The 24,367-nt window shown below is 41.5% G+C and overlaps 1 protein-coding gene and 1 non-coding gene across 2 annotated transcripts in view; both read left to right on the top strand.

Moving 5' to 3' along the window:
• Nucleotides 1–6,244, top strand: part of ANTXR1 (ANTXR cell adhesion molecule 1) — a 243,486-nt gene extending 237,242 nt beyond the window's left edge. The window contains exon 18 of the mRNA XM_047781884.1: nt 2,376–6,244. Coding sequence (XP_047637840.1) covers nt 2,376–2,636 — 261 coding nt within the window. The 3' untranslated portion in view covers nt 2,637–6,244. The remainder of the gene's footprint in view (nt 1–2,375) is intronic.
• A 2,700-nt stretch (nt 6,245–8,944) lies between these two features.
• Nucleotides 8,945–9,048, top strand: LOC125128527 (U6 spliceosomal RNA). The gene has a single exon (XR_007135237.1). It is a non-coding gene; the product is annotated as a U6 spliceosomal RNA (small nuclear RNA).
• The last annotated feature ends 15,319 nt before the right edge of the window (nt 9,049–24,367 follow it).

Genomic DNA, 24,367 nt, shown 5'->3' with positions numbered 1-24,367 from the left:
ATCTCCCCTTTCAGCTGTTTTTCTTTTTTTTTTTTTTTTTTTTTCCCTGGCCACCCCACAGCATATGGAGTTCCCGGGTGAGGGATCACATCCAAGCCACAGTCTCGACCTAAGCCATAGCTGTGGCCACACCAGATCCTTAACCCACCGAGCCGGGTGGAGAATCAAACCTCCTGTGTCCCAGCGCTCCCAAGACACCGCCAATCCTGTTGTGCCACAGTGGGAACTCCTCCCCTTTCAGATCTTCTTGAAGACATTTAGGAAGCCTAATGGGGATTATGAACAGAAGTATTGGTAAAAGAAGGCTGGGAGCTCCTGATTTTATCTTTGGTCAAAATATTAGAGTTACAATTGTGTGAAATAAGTAAACAGGCTTCAGGATTGAGTCACCTCCTCTATGGCCCCAGCTCCCCATCACTGATTCCTAAACAGAGGGAGAGGGCTGTGGGATGGCCAGGCTTGAAGGAACTCTGAAGCCATATGGGAACTCGACCCCAGGCACCAGCAGCTCCTTCCCCAGGATCAGAATTTTCCCTCATTTTTAAAGGAAATGGTTCGCTCTAGTCTCTTGGTCTAACAGGGCATTTTTCTAGGAATAAAGAACGGAGTATGCAGTACAGTAAATCCCAGCTCTGAGTTGCCCCTTACAGGAACTTCTCACGGGTGGTCATCGTTAGGACTTTGACATCTAGGGGGAGAGCGCCTTATCCAGGATCATGAATAAACTGCAACCGAGCCTTAGAGGGCCGCTTGGACAAATGGGAATTCACGATACTGGGTCACAAAATTGACTTAACTGGTGAAAGTTGGACCATGATCTGGGAGTTGTGGGCAATGCAGCAAGAAGATGGGAGCTGATTTCTGCTTTTCATGGACCCCAGTCAGAACCTAAGGAGGTTAGGTCCTGGTTTCATCTCATGAAATGCAAGCTTAGAGCAAATGGGGTGTTGGCATTAAAATATGGCATTGTAATTCCCAAACCAACAGTGGAGCAGCAAAGGAGGAAACAAGGTCACTGCCTTCCAGAAGTTTCTCATCTAGTCAGGGAGCCAAACAGAAGAAACCATTACCGTATGCAGGCTTCATGTGTGGTGTGGAGCACAACTAGAGCTCTGGGAGGGAGGAAAGGGGTGAGGAGAGGAGAAGGGACCTGACTCAGGACCGAAGGATGAGCGGGGTTTTCCTTGTGTGAGGAAAGCTTTGCTCGGCCCCCACCAGCTCCCACAAACATGCATCATGCCCCTGCCGTGACTCTGTCCCCAAGCCGAGTCTCAGATCTCACATTCGTATTTCTCTCTTGTCCTACAGGTCACTGGTCCTTAAACACCTCAGCCTCGCCCTCTTCAATCCCCCTCAGGCTTTTCCGCAAAAGGCCTGGAAAGGGAAACCCTGGCCTCTCTGGGCAAATCCCGTGCAGGTTGGACACCACAGGATCGATGTCCATCCTGAAGGGTGAAGCCAGGCAAAATCCCACACTCCTCCTTTGGGTGAAAATCAGGTTAAAATGAGCAGGCGTGGAAAAGGGGCAGGGCGGCCTCAGAGGGGTGGACCCGCCCCGGCCTCCCCTGGAGGGATGCTGTCAGCATTCTGACAGCAACACCGTAGGGAGAAGAAGATGCCCCCATCAACCTGGGAAGTTCAAAAAAGGCCAGGGCCCCGCAAGGCTGGGAGGATCCCCTCTGCAGGCAGGCAGGGAGGGTCGTAAGGGAAAGGTGAAGGGGTCCACACACCAGAAGGGGAACTTTGTGAGGGGGTGAGTCCCTTCTGTCCCTTGCAGAGCCCAGGGCTGAGCAGAAGGTGCTTGCTGAGACTAGAGTATCTGTGAGGGGTGTGCCGATGTTGGGGCTGTGATTCTGGAGGGCAGAGAGGTGGTGCCTCAGGGGAAAAAGGGCTACCCAGGGCTGGCTTCAGATTCTGGCCTTTCACGATGCTGCTCTGGGGGTTCCAGGTATCTACCCTGCATGGTCGAGTCAGGTCCCCAAGAAGTGTGGGGGGAAAGCAGAATTCAGGGTAGATGCCTGCTTTGCAATCAAAGGTCCCCAGGTTGAATTTTTTGAGACTCTCAGGGCGCCTGGGCAGGTGCAGCAGCATCTGGAAGAAGAGGGACCCCCTCAACCAAAGCCCCTTCTCTTGAGAGAGAGAGAGACTCCAGGAAAAACAAAATCGAACAAATAATCTTGCAGCATAGTGAGCCCAGGAAAAGGAAATGGGGAGCTTATGTGGTGTCGAGTTCTGTTGCTGGTAGAGCCTTGACAGAGACGTGATGTCTGCCTTCTTCATGTTTCTTTCAGGCCACCCCGGCACCTCCCACCTGCCCTGTTGTAAGCCCCTGGCAAGCGTCAGCTCATGTTTTCTTCTCTCTGATTCTCTTCCAGGGTCGCTGCATCAACTTCACCAGAGTCAAGAACAATCCACCCGCCAAGTACCCCCTAAACAATGCCTACCACACCACCTCGCCGCCTCCTGCCCCCATCTACACCCCGCCACCCCCTGCTCCCCACTGCCCGCCCCCACCGCCCAGCGCCCCCACCCCTCCAATTCCATCCCCACCTTCCATCCTCCCCCCTCCTCCTCAGGCTCCCCCTCCCAACAGGGCACCGCCTCCCTCCCGACCTCCTCCTAGGCCTTCTGTCTAGAACCCACGGTTCAAGCTCTGGGTTCTCTCAGAAACTTTGGGGAGGAGGCGCCTCTGTGGTGTTAGGACCCGTCTTTCCAGTTAGAGGAGGCTTCCACTTTGGAAACGAGTGGTGAGAAAGCCCACCAACGTTCACACACTTTGCAAATTGGTTTGTCACACCAATACACCAACAATTGTGATCAGCAGAAAGAAATCGAAATTTTGAATTGCCTGAAAACAAAAGATGAGGCAACCACAGTCACAATGAGAGCCAGCCAGCCATCACCTCTAGAAGGTTCCAGAGGCAGTGAAACTGCTGAGATGCTCTAAATGGGATTGTGTCTCATGGAGACCAATGAGAAAATCCTTTCTCTGAGGGTGAAATGCAGAGTCAGATAAGAAATACCATTGCTGGGTTGCTGAATGCTGCCTTCGCTCCTCCACTCCACCTCCGTCACTTGACCCTGGACCCTTGGCCCAGCAATCAAGGAATCCTCACCCCTGTGTGCCACCCCCGAAGGGAGAAACCCTTTGTCTACAACTCCGGGGAAAGCTTGGGGTCCCCACTGTGGCAAGAACTCAACATCAGACACGTATCCAAAAGCATGTCTGGGATTTGCAGAGGAGTAAAAACATATGCCTTATTTTCCTTCCAAATTCTCCCAGTGTCCAGGTGAGGAAGAAGGCTGTTGTTTACTGATGGAAAAGGTATGTTGCCATGTTGCTGTGTAAGTGAAATCAGGTGTGTGCATTGACAGGCAAGTACTGATGGGAGCATCAGACAGTTTCTAAAACCCACAAGCCATCAGCAGCTGGAGGTGGCTGGCTTTGGCCCAACACGGTCCCTAAATCAGCAGACGGTGGCATTGTCAAAGAGCAACTTGTTAGTGATTCATGTTTTTAAAAAAAACCAAGATTTGATTTCGATTTAAATCACGTGAGATACGAGGACGGGATGGATCCTGTTTTCCAGAGACAGATATGAGTTGATCTTTCCAAAATGGTATCACTAACCCTGTCACACAATTTTCCTGATTTTGTTTTTCTCTCTTGGTCAAGTTGTGCACCAGAGACTTCTAGGTAGAGCTGAGAGATAATAGTCCTGACATAATATGGAATTTATCCCCCCAAAAAGCATTGTGTGTGTGGATACAATATTTTTCTCCTTGGCTTTTCAACATACTTGCAAATATTATCAGCCACCTGAAATTCAAACCGTGCCTGGGAACCACTCCACTCCCTCAAGGCTTTCCGAATCCCTGTCATCAGTAAGCCCTATACTCACTTTCTAAACATTGGGCTTCATCACCAAAGGGTGAAAACAGAGGCCATTGTTTAGGGTCTCCTGCACCAACCTGTTCAAAATTACCTCCCCCTCCGACTTTCCACAGGTCTTAAAATTCCACTCCCCAAACCCTTAAATCTTTTCAGGAACAAAGCAGAATATAAATACAAACTTTGGGCTGTGGTCTCCAGAGATCCTTCAGGAACCCATCAAGCCAACCTCATTCTTTGATCCTACTTAGAACCGAGGTATAAAACCTGGCATGCATTTCCTACTCAGCAGTGCTTGTAGCCATGGCAGACGTTGCTCATCAGTCACAGCACTCTTTTCCACGGAGCCCAATGATTTCTTCACAATCTTCACATCACAATGCCAAAGAGCCACCACTCATCAGCGGAACTGAGAGATAAGTGAACCCTAAGCACCCTCCCAACTTTAGAAAGCCAAAGCAAGCAGGGATTGTGTGGGAGAATGGGGAAACCCTTGGGCAGTCAGGAGAAAATAGCTCTAGGCAGCATGGCTTAGTGGGGGAGCCACAGGCACTAAATGTGCAGTGCCAACGCCATACTGACCCTTCTCCAGGTGTACCTCGGACCCAGCCCTCCTCCCAGCCTGCCACTTCCAGAGACTGTCCCAGCTTTCTCATAGAGCTAAAATCAGAGATGGTTTCCAGGGCTTACGAAAGCAACCTCCCTCCCCCACCCCCTAACCTATATTATCTATTTTTAGAATATTAGGCTTCTTCTTTAGAATAGTCCCCCCATGAAGCAGGGGTCATGAAGCAGAGGTCAGAATGTCTTGGTCACCTGCAGTGACATTGCTGGACTCCAGAAAACCATTCCATAGGCGAATGGGTTCCCCGGGCTCACCGCGTAGAGAGGTTGAGCCCCTGGCCACTGTTTTGACTGCTGGCGGTACAAAACAGTCCACCCCATACCACTGCCGCATGGCTCACTGCAGCCATCGGAAAGTACACGCCAAGATGTTGACACTGTTGTGCAACAAGATGGCAGGTATCAGGTGAGAATGCAACAATCTCAACCACACATCAGTCAAAAGCCCTGTGCAGTTTCCGAGATGTTGTTTTGGTGAACTCTCAGATATAATAGGGAACTGCAAATACATAATGACTTTGAAGGGGATTCACAGGGTTTGTCCTTAAAATGGACTCATCATGTCAACCCTAGTTCCTTAGAATTTCAGTGGAGAAGGAGAAACTTCTCTACGGTATGAAAAAAGCAATGTTTCAATGGTAGGTGATTACAAGCAGGAAAATCCTTTAACTGGTTTGTAAAACCGATCAATACCTATGTCATTCCCTGTTAAAGGTAGCAGACATATGATTGTGATCAGGAAACTGCACAAAATTTGTTTTTTTCCACCCCCATGTTATTGTCCTCATGAAGTTTTTTTTTTTTAAATAAAGGCCAACTTTCTGTTGTATATATTCATATTCCATGTGTTAGATGGAAGCATTTCCTATCCAGTGTGAATAAAAAGAACGGTTGTAGTAAATTATTATAAGGTCAATGATATTTCATGGCAGGTTATTCTACCAAGCTGTGCTTGTTGGTTTTTCCCATGACTGTATTGCTTTTATAAATGTACAAATAGTTACGGAAGTGACGAGACCCTTGTTTGCACAGCATTAATAAGAACCTTGAGTGGTTACCTCTGGTAACGACCAGCTCATAAACAGTTTCTGGCCTGCCACTGGGCACATGCTCTGGTGAGATACAAGGGCTCTCTTTTACCAAAGTCAAGAACAGAGTTGGTGGACATATTTGGCCATAGGTAACCTATTGTAAATATCACTAGAATGGCTAGAGGTGATCTGGAAGTCTCATATAAAGCCCAAACACTATGTCACATGAGGGAAATCCATCCAAGAACTAGAGAAAAATAATGATGAGATAATGAGCAACAGTTTTGATCCGGTGCCAACTCAAAAATCAATTAATGCTGTGTAAAAATGGGTTGAATTAGTTTGCAAACTATATAAAGATATAGCCAGTAAAAAGCCTGTTAATGCACACCAGATGGGAATGGGATGTCCTAGTCAACTGCGTTTTCTAGTTATCTGAGCTCTATTATATTATCATACTTGGATAACCAATTTAAAAGAATTAGAATATGATTTTTTAAATACATTAAGCTCTTCTTCTCATTCTTTCTTCTATCTGTGATAATTCAGAAGACAGTATGAATCTTCGACGCCTCTGAGTCATTGTTATAAAAATCAGTTATTGCTGTACCTGCTAGAGGAGAATGGGCTGAACGTGTACAATGACAAACCCTGGAATTTGCTTTTTTTAAAAAAAATAATAAATTCTTAAAATCAACTCTTTTACTAGTTGTCTCTTTGTTATACAAATAAAGTGTAGGAGTTCTTGCTGTGGCACAGCTGGTTAAGGATCTGGCATTACTGCAGCTGTGGCATGGGTCACAGCTGTGGCTCAGAGTCCATCTCTAGCCCAGGAACTTTCATATGCCATGGGTGCAGCCAAAAAAAAAATTAAGAAGTTGCCATCATTGCAAAGCGGAAACGAATCCGACTAGGAACCATGACGTTATGGGTTTGATCCCTGGCCTCGCTCAGTGGGTTAAGGATCCGGCATTGCCATGAGGCATGGTATAGGTCACAGACATGGCTTGGAGCATTGCTGTGGCTGTGGTGTAAGCCAGCAGCTGTAGCTCCAACTGGACCCCTAGACTGGGAACCTCCATATGCAGTGGGTGCTGCCCTAAAAAGAAAAAAAAATTTAATTTTTAATATAATTTTTAAAATAAATTGTAGATTGTTCAAGTGCTCAACACCCTGATCATAAAATGGCTATCATTCAGCAGATTTTTCCCAATTAGTTTGTGCCCTCCACTAAACTTCTTACTGTTTTGATTACTCTTATTTCTTCTTTAGCTGTCCACATTCAACATATTCTTTATTTCCAATAACAGTTTTAGATTTTAAAAAGTAACCCATGCTAAATGAAACAATAAAATAAAAAGTAGAGGTAGAGAAGCACACGCAAAAAAAACCATACTGTATCAGTTTGGATTGTGTTTGGCTGCCTATAACAGAAACCTAGCCATGACTGATTTGACTCACAGAAAAAGAACTCCAGAGATCTGCATTTGCTTAAGAAACCAGGCAGTGCCATAGACAGTGCTGCAATAAATACCCTTCTATCTATATACACCTCAAAATATTTTTGTTATTTTTGCACTTTATCTCCTTAGCAGCTTCAGTCCAGCTCCTCTACTTATATTTTTCTGTAGGTCAAAGAGTGTCTCTTACTAGTTCTGAATCTGTTTCTTTACAAATCCTCATTAAACCTTGAATTCATCTTAATTGGAATAAAACCATCTGAAAAAAAAAAGCTGTGCCACAATTTCTTTCCAAGATTTCATTAGTATTCAATCTTAATAGCATTTTGGGCACATGCACATTTTAAAATTATATTCTTCATTAAATCATTTTGAGATAACTGGCTAGCAATTTGGAAGGAAAAAGAGAAGTTGGAGCCCTACCTCACTCCTTATACCAAAATAAATTCCAGCTGTATTTAATCTCGGGGTAACAGATAAAATCAGGAAAATACTAGAAGTAGGAAAAAATGTTTATTGTATGAAGAATTTTTAAATATTATTTATATATTGTTTGCATTGCCCAGCAACTTTCTTATAAAATCACTTCAACTACCCTGAGTAGGACTCCATGGCACTAAGTCAAACAAACAAAGAAACTGACAGGAATAAGATCCTTAATCAGGTATTGACTGTGAACTTGAGTGGGAAATCCTCAGTGTTTATCACTAAATCCAGTTTTCTGTCTTCAGATAACTATGTGTCTCTCTGGGGTCTCACTTAGGTGTAGAACAATCCCTATAATAACTTTGTCCATCTAAATACATTGTAAACAAGGTCAGTGCTACTTCCCTTTATCAAACATTTGGTATTAGGCCATAGCGTTGGCATATGCAAAACAGATGATGTTATTCTGATTAATTCTGGTTACAATTGTGTTGGTATGAACCACAACAACCACCATCCTGAAGTTATCACACCTAAACAAATTAGAAATCTTATAATTCCACTGGGCATAATCTTTGGTTCCTCTCCTTTTTACTCAACATTCAAATGGTCAATTAGTTATATAAATCCTTCTCTACTTAGGTTGGGAGTGTAATTTTTGAAGTTAAAACTGCAACATCTCCTTTATTTAGTTTCAAATGTCATTTCACAATGTGCTAATAAAGCAACAGCAGCAGTTAACAAAATGTTTGAGTTAAAATATGTTAAAATATGTTCAATTAATTGTGCATATTCAGTACTTTTTAGACAGCATCTTTAGTTGAGAGTGTCTTGTAAACATTAAAATGGATGTAACTCATAAAAGACTTTTTTCTTTGTGAGGTGAGGTGTCTTGAATTCTTGCAAAGCATCTTAAAAGTATAAGGAATGTTGGTGCTAAGTGTGCAGAAAAGATTTCATTTTCTTCTGAAGGCGAAGTCCTAAGACAGGAGACCTGTCAGCCACCTATCACTGACAGCTTTCAAAAATGTGCACCCCCAAAATTAGCAATGGAAGACTCACAGCCTTCTATCCTCACAATGTTTTAAAATACAAGCACTTTGGAGGTGTGGCCAGGATGGTGGAGTAGGAAGACCCTGAGCTCACCTCCTCCCATGGACACATCAAAACTACAACTATTTACAGAGCAATTATCAATGAGAACAACCTGAACACAAGCAGAAAATATTTTCCGCAACTAAAGGCATAAAGAAGAAACCTTGGTGATATTGGGAGGCAGGGGGGAGAGATGCAGTATAGTTAAGACCCATGCACCTGGGGAGGTGACCTACAAATGGGAGGATAATCACAATTGCAGAGATTCTCCCCAAAGAGCAGGGGTTCCAAGCCCCATGTTGTACTCTGCAGCCCAAGAGGCCATCATTCAGATTTGAAGAAGAAATGAGTAATTTTACAGATAAGCAGAAGCTAAGAATTTAGAATCACTAAACCACCTTTACAAATGTTAAAGGGTGCTCGCTTTGGCAGTGCATATACTAAAATGAGAACGATATAGAGGTTAGTATGGCCCCTGAGCAAGGATGACACACAAACTCATCAAGCATTGCATATTTATATGAAATCAAAAACACAAAATATGGGGGAGAGAGAAGTAAAAAAAATTTATCTTTTAAAATGTGTTTGATCTTAAATGACTATCAGTCTAAAACAAGTTGATATAGTTTTAGGTCAACATATATGACCCCCATAGTAACCACAAATCAAAAACCTACAATGGATACACACAAACTAGAGAGAAGTGACACAAGCATACCACTAAGGAAAACCACCAAACCGCAAGGGAAGAAACTAAAAGAAAAGAACAGAGAACTGAAAAACAACCAGAAAATAGGGAATGATCACTTTAAATATCAATGGACTAAATGCTCCAATCAAAAGACTTACTGTGGTGGATTGGATTAAAACAAGACATTATAGGAGTTCCCGTCGTGGCGCAGTGGTTAACGAACCCGACTAGGAACCATGAGGTTGCGGGTTCGGTCCCTGCCCTTGCTCAGTGGGTTAACAATCCAGCGTTGCCGTGAGCTGTGGTGTAGGTTGCAGACGCGGCTCGGATCCCGCGTTGCTGTGGCTCTGGCGTAGGCCGGTGGCTACAGCTCCGATTCGACCCCTAGCCTGGGAACCTCCACATGCCACGAGAGCGGCCCAAAGAAATAGCAAAAAGACAAAAAAAAAAAAAAGATCAATACAGATGGCCAAGAAACATATGAAAACTTGTCACATCACTAATCAACAGAAAAATGTAAATCAAAACCACAATGAGAGAGTTCCCGTCATGGCACAGTGGAAATGAATCCAACTGGGAACCATGAGGTTGCAGGTTTGATCCCTGGCCTTGCTCAGTGGGTTAAGGATCCAGCATTTGCTGTGAGCTGTGGTGTAGGCCGGCAGCTATTACTCTGATTAGATCCCTAGCCTGGGAACCTCCATATGCCGTGGGTGTGGCCCTCAAAAGACAAAAAGACCAAAAAAAAAAAAAAAAAAACCCACAATGAGATAACTCCTCACATCCATCAAAATGATTATTATCAAAAGACAACAAATAGGGGAGTTCCCGTCGTGGTGCACTGGTTAACAAATCCAACTAGGAACCATGAGGTTGAGGGTTCGATCTCTGCCCTTGCTCAGTGGGTTAAGGATCCGGTGTTGCCATGAGCTGTGGTGTAGGTTGCAGACGTGGCTCGGATCCTGCATTGCTGTGGCTCTGGTGTAGGCTGGCAGCTGCAGCTCCGATTAGACCCCTAGCCTGGGAACCTCCGTATGCCGTGGGAGCGGCCCAAGAAATGGCAAAAAGACCAAAAAAAAAAAAAAAAGACAACAAATAAAAAATATTGGCTAGGACGTGGAGTAAAAGGAACATTTGTGCACTGTTTGAATATAAATTGGTGTAGCCAGTATGGAAAACAGTACGGAGACTCCTCAAAAATTAAAAATAATACTACCATACAATTGGAGTTTTGGTCATGGCTCAGCAGTAACAAACCCTAAGGACTCAATCCTCAGACCTTGCTCAGTGGGTTAAGGATCTGGCATTGCTGTGAGCTGTGGTGTAGGTCACAGATGTGGCTCGAATCTGGTGTTGCTGTGGCTGTGGCATAGGCTGGCAGCTGTAGCTCCAATTCAACCCCTAGCCTGGGAACTTCCTTATGCCAAGGGTGCAGCTCTTAAAAAAAAAAAAAAGAGGGAGTTTCCGTCGTGGCTCAGTGGTTAACGCATCTGAGTAGGAACCATGAGGTTGTGGGTTCAATCCCTGGCCTTGCTTGTGGGTTAAGGATCTGGTGTTGCCATGAGCTGTGGTGTAGGTTGCAGACGCAGCTCAGATCCCGAGTTGTTGTGGCTCTGGTCTACGCCGGCGGCTACAGCTCCGATTAGATCCCTAGCCTGGAAACCTCCATATGCCTCAGGAGCAGCCCTAGGAAAAAAATAAAAAAAGACAAATATTAAAAAAATAAAAATAAAATTACCATACAATCTAGCAATTCCACTAATTAGAAAAGATATCTGTGCCCCTATATTCCCTGCAGCAATATTTAGTCACCAGTATGGAGGAACCTAACTGTCCTTTGATAACTAGATAAAGAATATGTGCTATGTATATACAATGGAATATTAGCAATACAAAAGAATGAAATTTTGCCATTTGCAACAACATGAACCAACCTAGAGGGTATCATGCTTAGTGAAATAAGTAAGACAGAATGACAAATACCAAATGATTTCATGTATCCATGAAATCTAAAAAACAAAACAAATGAACTAACATAACAAAACAGAAGAGACTTATACATACAAACAGGTGGTTGCCAGAGGTGGGAGGTATGTGGGGGGCAATGAGTGAAGTAGGTAAGGGAGATTAAGATGAACAAAGTTCTAATTACAAAAAAAATATTGAGTCACAGGGATGAAATACACAGCATGAGGAATATAGTCAATAATATTGTAATTAACTCTGAATGCTGACATATCACCACCAACTTGTGGTGATCATTTTGTAATGTATAAAAATATCAAATCCTTTTTTCATGCACCTAGAGCTAATAGTGTTATAGATCAATTATACTTCAATTTAAAATAATAATAATAAATGATAGCTGTGAAAAAGCAAATAAATAAATAAAAGGCAAGCACTTTGACGTTCTCCTCTCCGTGAGCCCCACCTCAAAGTTTACAGAATACAGAGCATATTTATTTTTGCTTAGTTTTACTCTTAAAATGATTTATAGGACTTCTATTGTAAAAGACCAACTTGAAATTGATGATGATAATACACATTTTTATCCCTACCTCTTGGGGGAGATAGATAAATATTCCATGTGAATGAAAAGAGTAATTCAGAGACAAAGGTGATACAGAAGCATTTGCATTTATCTGAAATTGAAGAACCAGTTTCCTCCCCAGCTAAGGTGGTTTCCAAGTAAATGCAAAGCAGCCTTTCTCTCTGCAGAGGTGGCCCAGTTGAAATGGTGGGCTTGGAAGGGTGGGAAAGGAGACAGTGGGACAATCTTAGACAGTCTCTTAATATGAGAAGAGAAATTCCAGGCAGGAGTGGCAAGAAAAGATGTCAAACTAGGCTATATACTTTCTGATAATCCAATAGTTGGAATGAAATATGGTGCCAATATACTAGGGCCAAGGAGTTGGCTCAGCTATGTGGTCCTGATAGGGATAGAGAGGATAGTTACACAAGTAATTGTAGAAGTCCTAGTAGGGGACCAGAGGTAGAGAGGGAAATCTAGGGAAATTTGGGAGACCATTGTTAGTTTAGTCGCTCAAGAAAGCCATCAGAGTATCTTGGAGCAGGCTTGCTTAATTATAAAACCGTAAATAAAAGCACGAGATGCACCTCAGTTCATTAAGTGGAAGATAAAATGAAGCCTGCATTCAAGTTCAGCAAGATAAATGATCCTTAGGACCAAGGAGAGGAATTTAAGGGAAGATGACATTCCAAAGTAGAAATCCTCATTATACAGAAACCTGAGATGATCAACATATTTTAGCATACGTTACCACTCTTCTGCTGATTTGAATAAGCACCATGACAGTTGGTTTGACTCCATGCAGTCAAATACTCTCTTACCCAATACAAAGGAGGAGCTAGTGATGTAAGCCTGATGTCTACTCAAAGAACAAGGAAGAAGGCAGTCTTTTCCCCCTCTCCACTTTCCTTGGATTATAAAAATGTAGCCCACCTAATCCCTGGGGCAGTACTTCTTTGCCTGTCTGCTTGCATCTCTCCCAAGTGTCCTGTCTTAATGAATGTATTTCTTTCTCTTTTTTGTAGTTCAAGTTCATTTTTTTCCCTCCATAATTTCTTTTTTTTTTTATTGTTATTTCTCCAACACAGTTTTTTTTCCCCAGTGTACAGCATGGTGACCCAGTGACACATACATGTATACATTATTTTTTCTCCCATTATCATGCTCTGTCCTAAATAACTAGACATAGTTCTGAGTGCTAGACAGTAGGATCTCATTGCTAATCCATTCCAAAAGCAATAGTTTGCATCCATTAACCCCATGCGCCCAATCCATCCCACTTCTTCCCCCTCCCTCCAGGCAACCACAAGTCTGTTCTCCAAGTCCATGATTTTCTTTTCTGTGGAAAGGTTCATTTGTGCTGTATATTAGATATGAATCTATTTCTTGCCTATCACTTTGTCTCTCACTGAATTCTTTCTGCGCTGAGACACAAAGAACCTGAGCCTCAGTAAGTCCAGATATCAGATGAGTGATTCTAATTTAAAAAAAAAAAAAAGTGGGTTCAAGTCCCAATCTGGGTTCTGGCTAGTTTTGAGTCAGGGATGTTTTTGGTTTCAGCCCTGCTGGCTAAAGACATCAGGCATGATAATATATAGTCACTCGTGTGTAGCAAGTGACCAAGGAAGGGACTATTTAACTCCTGGTGGCAATAACTACTCTTGGACATGCCTTCACTGAGAACAGTACTGACAGCTGATGATCAAGCTGAGGGAAAGTCCAGATAGACCCAGTTCAATTCCTCTGCTTTCAGTTGGTGGCAAAGATGGTGGACCTCAAGCCTCAGGTGAGTAAATCCATCCTTAAGAGGAACAGTGTGGCTCCCAGCCATCTCTCCAGGAAAAGAAATTTTCTTTCCTGCTTCACATAGGCATATAAGTATTTGGTACAAATACTCCTTTCATCTTTTTTGTCTTTTTCTAGGGCTGCACCTGCGGCATACGGAGGTTCCCAGGCTAAGGGTCAAATCCAAGCTGTAGCCGCCAGCCTATGCCACAGCCACAGCAACGCCACATCTGAGCCACGTCTGCGACCTATACCACAGCTCACAGCAACGCTGGATCCTTAACCCACTGAGCAAGGCCAGGGATTGAACCCACAACCTCATGGTTCCTAGTCGGATTCGTTAACCACTGAGCCACAATGGGAACGCCACAAATACTCCTTTCTAATGCCACATCTGGCTGCCCTCTTCACTCTGTGCAGAATTGGATGTAATGAGCACCTTTTGATGCTAACACAGACACATTGTTGGTATCCATGCAACACATGTACAGTTTCTGTGGTTTTGCCCTGTGTGTTTCCATAAGGCTGAACAGACTTTCAGACTCATTCACATTTGTATCTGCTCTGATGATGCAATCCCTCACACAAGGAATAGACCTCAGAGCTCCAGAAGAATTTGATTCCACAGTTTACCTTTGCCAGACATTTCCATTTGCCTCATCAAAGCTACCAAAACCAATGCTCACTCCCAACAAGCCCTGGCCGGTATACATATTATTTGCTGACATATGATGTATTTGTCTTTGTCTGGCTTACTTCGCTTAGTACGATAATCTCTAGGTCCATCCATGTTGCTGCTAATGGTACTATTTCATTCTTTTTTATGACTGAGTAATATCAATTATAGATACATAAATATCTCCTTTCTTCTATCAATGGACATTTAGGTTGCTTCCATGTCTTGGCTATTTTAAATAGTGCTGCAGTGAACATTGGAGTGCATGCATCTTTTTGAATTAGAGTTTTCTCCAGATATATGCTTAAGGGATTGCTGGATCAAAGGTAGTTCTGTATTTGTTTTTTGAGAAATCTCCACACTGTTTTCCACAGTGGTTGTACCAATTTACAGTCTCACCAAAAGTGTAGGAAGGTTCCCTTCCCTCCACATCCTTTCCAGCATGTATTGTTTGTAGACTTTTGGATGATGGCCATTCTGACCAATGTGAGGTGATACCTCATTATAGTTTTGATTTGCATTTCTCTAGTAATTAGTGATGCTGAGCATCTTTTCATGTTTTTTGGCCATCTGTATGTCTTCTTTGGAGAAAAGTCTGCTTAGATCTTTTACTCATTTTTTGATGGGGTTGGGGCTTTTTTATTTATTTTTTTTTTTTTCCTGCTGTACAGCATGGGGATCAAGTTGCTCTTACAGGTATACATTTTTTTCCCACCCTTTGTTCTGTTGCAATATGAGTATCTGGACATAGCTCTCAATGCTACTCAGCAGGATCTCCTTGTATGTTTGTTTTTTTGATATTGAGCTACATAAGCTGTTTTTACATTTTGGAGATTAAGCCATTGTTGGTCACTTCATTTGCAAATATTTCCTCCCATTCTGCAGGTTGTCTTTTCATCTTGCTTATGGTTTTCATTGCTGTGCAAAAGCTAGGTTTAATTAATAGTTTAATTAATTGAATAGTTTAGTTAAATTTTATTAACTAAAAACTGATTTTTAAATTTTTTTAAATTTCCTTAGCAAGTTAGGAATAGAAAAAAGAAGCTTCCTTAACCAAATCAAAGGTATCCACCAAAAAACAACACAAACATTATACTTAATGTTGAAGTATTATGGGAATTTCCTTTAAAATAAAAAACAAGAAATGATTCCAACCATCAGCATTATTGTCCTAGCCAATGCAATAATACAAACAAAAATTTAAAGTAATTATAAATATCAGGAAGGAAAAAAATTGTCATTATTTGCAGACAATATAAAAGACTACCTAAAAATTCCATGAGAATCAACTTTAAAAATTACTAAAACTAATAAAAGAGACCAGTGAGCTGGCCAGGGACATGACTAACACAGTAACAATCATGACCAGTTAAAAAACTGTCCATTCATAGTAGAAAAAATATAAATTACTTATTTATATTTTTAAATTATATATGTGTGAATATATATACATATTTATAGTAACTAGAAATAAACGTAACCCAAACATGTGCAAAACCTATGGGAAGACAACTGTACAACTTATGAACTATCCTTAATAAACAGAGGGATGCCCTACCTCTCTAAATGGGAAAACTTAATACTGAAAAGATGTCATATCTTCCACTACATAGAAAAAGAAATTCTAGATGGATTAAGGAAAAGAGAACGCAAGACAGGTTTTCTTGCTTCTAGTTATAGCAGCTGTGTCCACTAGTAGGGCTGTCCATTAGCAGAAGGGTCTTATATTCTTGCCAATCAGCCTTTTATCTTCAGAGAAAAGCAAGAAAAGGGCAAAGAGAAGAAAGCAAGGGCAGGAAAGAGCTGTCTTCTCTATAGTCAAGGCAAGAATAAGCAGAGAAAAGTAAAAGGGTCCTGTTACCCCATCCATGACACTCTGAGACTAAAGTAGAATACACACTGGGGTAGCACCTCCAGTATTCTATGGTTCTCGTCCCACAGCAGGTTAATCAATACTGGTTGAGTGAATAAACATATCATTGAAGAATCTCAACATTCACAATGTTTATGCAAATCAACAATAGAAACGAAGCTATATCTGAGACAATGTTTACTTTCAAGAACCAGAAGTGATAAACAAGTTCTTATTTCCTCATTGTCTTTGCGCAAATATTCGAAGTGCCGACTCTCACTGGGTGGTATTGAGTAAATTCCTATGAAAATCCATTAACTTCATCAGCTGACTGAATTACTTTTCAGTGCATACACACATTCTTCCCCATTTTATGTCAGTTGAGGTCAAGTCCTTTTTGAAGTTGCCTGGGAGGAAAAATAAGAGTAGATGCCAGGAACTTAGGGCATGTGTCAGAAAGGGAAAAAGGCGCCAGCCCTGGCAGTCACCAGAAGAATCAGCTCCAATTCGCCTTGTTTATCAAATGTCCTATCACAGGACCAGATTCCCTGTCGTTCTATGAATACACAGAGCAAGACTCGACAGTTGTGTCATGGTTCATTGAGGAAAGAGCAAGAATCCAGAATCAGGAGTCAAGCTGTTGTGATACTCGTGAATGCATTCATAAACAAAGCAGCCGTTTATTTGTAGATTTGTGTTCTGATATTTCACAATTGCCAGAGTGGGCTTTGTTCAGTCCACAATAAGTGGACTGGCAGAGTGAGTCTTCTGTTATATTCAGTCTCAACTAATGCTTAATGTTATTGCCTGTAGGAGATTACAAAAACTAACATTTACTTTCTTCTTTTTCTTTCTAATGAGCAGATAGTATAGAGAGTTCCCATATATCCCCTCTTCCCTGCGCAGAGCTTTTCCTGTTATTAACATCTTGCATGGATATGGTACAAATGTAACGACTGTCCAAAGTTTACATTAAAGTTCACTCTTTGTGTCATATATGGTTCTGTAGGTTTGGACAAGTGCACATGTATCCATCATGTATCACAGAGTATCATGCAGAGTAATTCCACCACCTAAAATCCTCTGAGCTTCACCTCTTCATCCCTCCTCCTCTCTCCCCTTGAATCTTTGAAACTTCTCATATTTTAATTGTCTCCATAGTCTTGCCTTTTTCAGAATCCCATATAGCTGTCATTACAATGGGTAGCCTTTTCAGACTGGCTTCTTAGTAACAGGCAACTGAGTCTCCTCCATGTCTTTTCTTGGCTTGATAGCCCATTTCTTTTCTTGCTGAGTAAAATTCCATTGTTTGGATGTGCTACGGCCTATTTATCCATCCAAGTGACACTAATGTTCACTTTCTGACTGATTTGAACAGCTCAGAGAGAGCAATCAGTGGGATGGCTTTATATTTTCTTTAATGCTTTTTCTTCTTTTTTTGGTCTTTTTTTTTTTTTAATTTTCTAGGGCCGCAACCACAGCATATGGAGGTTCCCAGGTTAGGGGTCTAATCGGAGCTGTAGCCGCTGGCCTACACCAGAGCCACAGCAACGCAGTTTCCAAGCCACATCTGCAATCTACACTACAGCTCACGGCAACACCAGATCCTTAACCCACTGAGCAAGGGCAGAGATCGAACCCACAACTTCATGGTTCCTATTCGGATTCATTAACCACTGAGCCACGACGGGAACTCCTATGTTTTCTATAAGATACTCTTGAGTTTTTTTTTAATGTGTGTCTCTATTACACAGGTTGGGGTTAAATGAAAGTCGTCCATTATTCCAACAGCAAGACAAAAACTCTTTAACCATTTATTTCCTTCCAGTCATTTTTTATATCTTCCCATTTCTCAATATTAAAGTCATACTATAAATACAATTTTTAATCTTGTGTTCTCACTTAATATTATGAAATTTTGTAGTGGATTGTATAGTTCTCCACCAAGAGCCCTTCTTCAAGGCTGACAAATGACATACCCATGCTCGACTTCCGGGGATATCAGCTACAGGCAGCTCTCAGCTGCACCCTTCATTAGGACTTGCTCTTGACCTTGGCCACAGTTATGTTCCCTCGCTGGCCAATGACTGACTGGCTGATGTGCAGATATAGAGACCCTCTTGTCTCAAATTAGGAAACCTCTTAAAAACCATGTCAGCTCCAGAAATCTCTGTAGAGTCAGGTAAGGCTTCAGTTACAACTACACTGTCAATCAGTTTCTCCCTCCATCCAACCCTTCCTTACTTTTTTTTTCTTCTGTCTTTTTAGGTCTGAACCCACAGCATTTGGATATTCCCGGGCTAGGGCTTGAATAAGAGCTGCAGATGCCAGCCTACACTACAGCCACAGCAATGTGGGATCCAAGCCATGTCTGCAACCTACACCACAGCTCATGGCATCACCAGATCCTTAATCCACTGAGCAAGGCCAGGGATCAAACCCACATCCTCATGGGTACTAGTCGGGTTCACTACAGCTGAGACACAATGGGAACTCCTTTCCTTCTTTACTTTTAATCTCCTGAAAGCACTCCCCCATATACCTCACCAATTCTGTTTCTAGGGATCTAAGACAGTGGTCACCAGAAATGGTCCTAGGAAGCAGACTTTAACACTGGATTCTGTAGCTAGATGACTCACAGCAATCCCTTGGGCAGTGAGTACCCCTATCGCTGGTGGTGGGTGGACTATGGAGCACCCTTGCCATGCTACAGTGATGTAATTATTAAAACTCTCACAAACTGATAAACTGGGATGGGATACTGGTGGAAGGAGGATCTGGGCATATAGGGTTTTTGCTGAGAAATCTGCTGATGGCTTTATGGCGGTTCATTTGTAAGTTACAAACTTCTTTTCTCTTGCTGCTTTATAGTTTGTCTTTCATTTTGACAGTTTTATTATAATGGGTCTTGGAGAATACATCTTTTTTTTTTTTTTTTGGCCGCACTTGCAGCACATGGAAGTCCCCAGTGGGGATCGAACGCTTGCCACAGTAACGACTGGAGCTGCTGCAGTGACAAAACCAGATCCTTAACCCACTGCACCACAAGAAACTATCTCTAATTTCAGTTTTTTGGGGGGACCTATAAGCTTCATAAACTTGGATGTCCAAGTCGCTCCCCAGATTTGGGAAGTTCTCAGCCATTCTTTCTTTAAATATAAACTTTCTACCCCCTTCTCCCTCTCTTTTCCTTCTGGGACTCCCATCATTTAAGATATTTTCTTTTGATAGAGGCCCAAAAATCATGCAGGCTTTCTTCACTCTTTTTAATCTTTTAAATTTGTTAATAATTTGGGCCTCTGAATAATTTCAAAGTTCATGTCTTTTAAATTACAATTTTTTTCCTGCTTGAATTATTCTGCTGTTGATACTCTCTATTGGATCTTTTATTTCATTCACTGTATTCTTTGGCTCTAGAATGCCTGTTTGGTTGATTTTTATGATTTCTTTGTCTTTGTTAAACTTCTCATTTTGTTTGTGTATTGTTTTCCTGATTTTGTTGAATTGTCTTTCTGTGTTTTCTTGTAGATCATTGAGCTTCCTTAAAACAGATATTTTGAAATTTTTATTGGGTAAATTGCAGATCTCCATGTCTTGGGATCAAATACTGGAAGAATTATTGTGATCTTTTGGTGACATCACATTCCCTTGATATTTCATATTCCTTGAAGGCTTGCATTGCTGTCTTTGCATTTGAAGTTGCAGTCACCTCCTCTGGTCTTCACTAAATGACTTCAGGAGAGAATTACCTTCTGTCAGCCATGCTAGGGATTCTAAGGTTTTCTCAGATCATCAATGGATAGTGCTCCTTTACCTTTATTGCTCCCTCTTGTGGTAGGATTCTTAAGCTTTTATGCCTACTCTCAACCTTGCAATGTACCAGGCTGAGTGCTGACAGCCTCTTTTGCTCTCAGGGCTGTACTAAAGCTGTTTTGTGGTCTGGAAGATATGGTCCAGATTTCTGTGTGTGCTCACTAGCCATCTGCCAAGGTTTGCTCATGCCACCATCACAAGCATGCACAGGGAGCCCGCCACAGGATGCAGAAGTGTGTGGGTGAGGCGCCCAGAGTGCTAGGTGTGCAACAGACCAGTTGGGGTCTCTGTGGATGAGGTGTCCCCAGAGACTCATTGGCTGGCTTCCTGATGGAGTCCTACTATTAATAGGGTGCAGTTAGTAAGGTCCACATCCTTTCCATGCCCTGCAAATTCTATCTGCCTCTCTCCCAGGTGCTTCCCCGACACTGAACCTCACCTCCAACCATTCAACTCATAACTAAGTACTCTAGATGGGGCAAAAGAGAAATGAGCCTCTTTGGCAGATCCACACAGCTGGGGAAGCTAGGTGGTCACTCACTCTCTCTTACTTCCCACATGGGAGAGATCACAGGCTGAGGAGGGCTCTAACCAAAGTCTATATGCCTACTATCTCATGCATAGGTAAGCAAGTCCCCTGGATCCCTTGGCATATGGTCCTGGATCCCACATCTCCCACAAAGGCACTTTTATTCCACAGATAGATGCTAAATTGTTGTTCTGAAGGCCTAATATGAGTGAGAGACATCTTCTTTGGTCATCTTGCTGACATCACTCCATAGACTTAACATACCAAAGTTACCCAGTCTATCACAGATACAGAGAACAGACTTGTGATTGCCAAGGGGGTACCTCTCCCCCCACCTTGGGATGGCAATGGGATGGACTGGGAGTTTGGGGTGAGTTGATGCAAACTACTACATTTAGAATAGAGAAACAATAGGGTCCTATTATATAGCACAGGGAACTATATGTACTCTCCTGGGATGTATGTGTATAACAGAGTCAGTTTGCTGTGCAGCAGAAATTGGCACAACATTGTAAATCAACTATACTTTAATAAAATAATTAAGATAAAATTTAAAAAACAAAGTAACTCAATCTATATACGCTCCTGTTTTAAACAACACAAAAACTTAGAATGTTGGAGTTCCTGTCGTGGCTCAGTGGTTAATGAATCCAACTAGGAACCATGAGGTTGCAGGTTCGATCCCTGGCTTCACTCAGTGGGTTAAGGATCTGGCATTGCCATGAGCTGTGGGGTAGGTCTCAGATGCGGCTCGGATCCCGAGTTGCTGTGGCTGTGGCATAGGCCAGCGGATACAGCTCCGATTAGACCCCTGACCTGGGAACCTCCATATGCCGCAGGAAGCGGCCCTAGAAAAGGTGAAAAAAAAAAAAAAAACCAAAAAACTTAGAATGTTTTAAAGCTAGTCACCCCCTCCAAACTTTTATTTTTGTTCAGTATTTTGGTTCTACTTGTTTTGTGATTTTATACATCAGTAGACATTAATTATTATTTAATCCAATCACTGTTTAGATATACATATACTTGATGCTTTTCTTCATTCCTTGTTGCAGTGGATCTTCCATCAAATATTTTTGTGTGCCCTAAGTGCATCTTTAGTTTTATTCTTCCTTCTTGATAGTTTCACTGTATATACAATTCTATGTTCACAGTTATTGCCTCTCAGAATACTGAAGATAGTATTACATTGTCTTCTGGAGAGTATTTTGCTTTGGAAGACATCAAAAGTGAGTACTGTAGTTCCTTTGTGTTAATGTGTCTTTACTTTCTGTCCTTTGTGTTCCTTTGTGTTAATCTGGCTTTACTTAAAGACTTCTCCATAGTCTTCGGTATTCCTCAGTTGCACTGATGTCTAAGGAAAACTTTGCTTACAGTGCTGTAAATTCATTAAGCTTCTTAAATCTGAAGTATGCACATATGTTTCCTTGATTCTGAAAAAATTTCAGTCATTATCTCTTCAAAAATTGCCTCTCTTTCATTCTGTCTCTCTTTCCTCCTAGAACCCATTAGACACGAGACCGTCTCACCATGACCTTCATGTCTCTTAATCTGTCTTTCACATTTTCTACCACTTTGTCTCCCTGTTATGCACTCTGGATAATTTCTTCTGATCTATTTTCCTGTTCATGTATTTGTATCACCTATATCCAACTTTCTCTTTTAAATTTAAACCATCATTTGAGTCTTCTTATTTCAATTTTTATACTTGTCTTTCATAAAAATTCTACTTGCTTGCTTTTCAAATATGCCTGTTTATCTTTTATACTAACTTGTACCTTGTATTTTTAATCATCACTTTTATTTCTCTAAATATATTAATCGTGCTTGATTTATATTTTTTATCTGATAATTCCCGTATCTAAAAACTTCACTGGCCTTATTCTGTGGTTTGTTGTTTCTGCTGGCTTTTGCTCAGAGTGCCTTGTCTCCTTAAATGCTTTTTGATTTTGTCTCTGAGCCCACATTCCTCTGAACTTTATTCATGGAAAACTTTGAGGGTTTTGTTATGATTGCATTTATCCAAGAAGGATTTATTTTTGCTTCTTCCAAATTTCTGAAATCATTACCAATCCAGAACTATTTTAAAATATATTTTGACCTAAAAGTACTTAGAGTCATGCAGGTAGTATAAATTTGGGTTACAAACTTGAATGAATGCCAATTTATGGTTAAGAAGTCTCAAGAGAAATTTTCTCCTTTAATACTGACAAACAAGCTTCCTGCTGTTTCTATCTGTAAGGCAGAGTATTTGTCTAGTTCATTCATACACTAACTATGTTAACTTTTACTGTCCCAGCTCCTTCTTTTGGCTATTGCTTCCTGTTCACTCTGTAACTTGTGATCATCAAAATGAAAGCTGGTCCTTACGGAAATGACTGATTCCAGGATCAGTACACAAAAAGTATAAGATGAAAAAAAAAGTATAAGATGAACATTTTGTTATATCAGAAAGTAAGACATTGCTCCCAAAAAAGATGGGGAGATGTCATAAAATGAACAAACAAAGGAACCAGAATGAAAGGATTCCTACTGCTTTTCCCATCTGGGGAAATTTTAGCCTCATAATAAATAGCAATAGTGATAGAATAAAATTCAGGGAAAGAAATAAGAATCCATGAGTTCATACTGAGATAGATAGCTATATGGTAAAGATAGAGAGATAGATATCAGAAATAGATAGAGATATAAAGGTATAGATTCCAGAAGTAAAAACTTTCCTGACAACAGGATGTTGACAAATAAATGCAGCTATAGAAGGAATGATATAAGTAGGTAATCACCATTTGGCAACCACAATAGTAACAATTGTTTCAAGCAAGAATGACAAATAGATATTGAAATTTAGGGGCAAAAGTATGATGAGAAATAAGATATTTAGATAGTCTCAAAATATTTCACCAGAGATACTCATTAATTACAAAAGAGGAAGTGTAACTTTATAATGGAGAAATCTGGTAGATACCACCTTCAGCAAATAATCACAAATGAAAAATTGATAATCTGTGCTTCTGTATCTGATGCACTAAAAAGACTACAACATCACTTCTGTGAACATCAGACAAACACAAATTGAGAGAAATTTTACAAACTCTTTGACCTATGAAATGTCAAGATCATGGAAAGACAGACTGTAAGGAATTGTTCTAGATTAAAGGAGACTAATGAGACAAAATAACAACAACTGATGCAGACTATGATCCTGGATTAGACATGGGTCAGAAGATATTTTGTTGTTATTGTTAAAAAAAGGACACTATTGGGACAATTGGAAAAATTTGAATGAGGTCTTTAGATTGAATAAGAATATCGTATTCATGTTAATTTTATTTTATTTTATTTTTTGTCTTTTGTCTTTTTTTTTTAGGGCTGCACCCATGGCATACGGAGGTTCCCAGCCTAGGGGTTGAATCAGAGCTGTAGCTGCCGGCCTACACCACAGTCACAGCAATGCAGGATCCGAGCCCTGCCTGTGACCTACACCACAGCTCACGGCAACGCTGGATCCCTAACCCACTGAGCAAGGCCAGGGATCGAACCTGTGTCCTCATGGATGTTAGTTGGACTCGTTAACCACTTAGCCATGATGGGAACTCCCATGCTATCTTTGTGATTTTGATCATTGTACTGCAGTTATATAAGAGAACCTCCTGTTGGTAGGGGAAGTATATACAGAAAGAGAGGAGAAGAAAAAGAAGAAGGGGGGGGGAGGAGGAAGGAGAATAAGAAGGGGCAGGGAAGGGGGAGGGGAGGAGGAGGGGGGAGGAGGAAGAGAAGGAGGAGGAGAAGGCGAAGAACAGAGAATAAACACAGATACTGATAGAGATGTTGATACAGAGAGGGAGAAGGAAGAATAAAGCAAAGGTGGTAAAATATCAACCATATCAACAACATAAACATACAGGAATCAGGGTGAAAAATATACTCCAAGACTACAGCTCTGAACTGTTTGGAACTCTAAAATTA

The sequence above is a fragment of the Phacochoerus africanus genome, chromosome 5 (genome assembly GCF_016906955.1).
Source record: "Phacochoerus africanus isolate WHEZ1 chromosome 5, ROS_Pafr_v1, whole genome shotgun sequence".
Lineage (NCBI taxonomy): Eukaryota > Metazoa > Chordata > Mammalia > Artiodactyla > Suidae > Phacochoerus > Phacochoerus africanus.
This window is presented reverse-complemented; position numbering and strand designations above follow the sequence as displayed.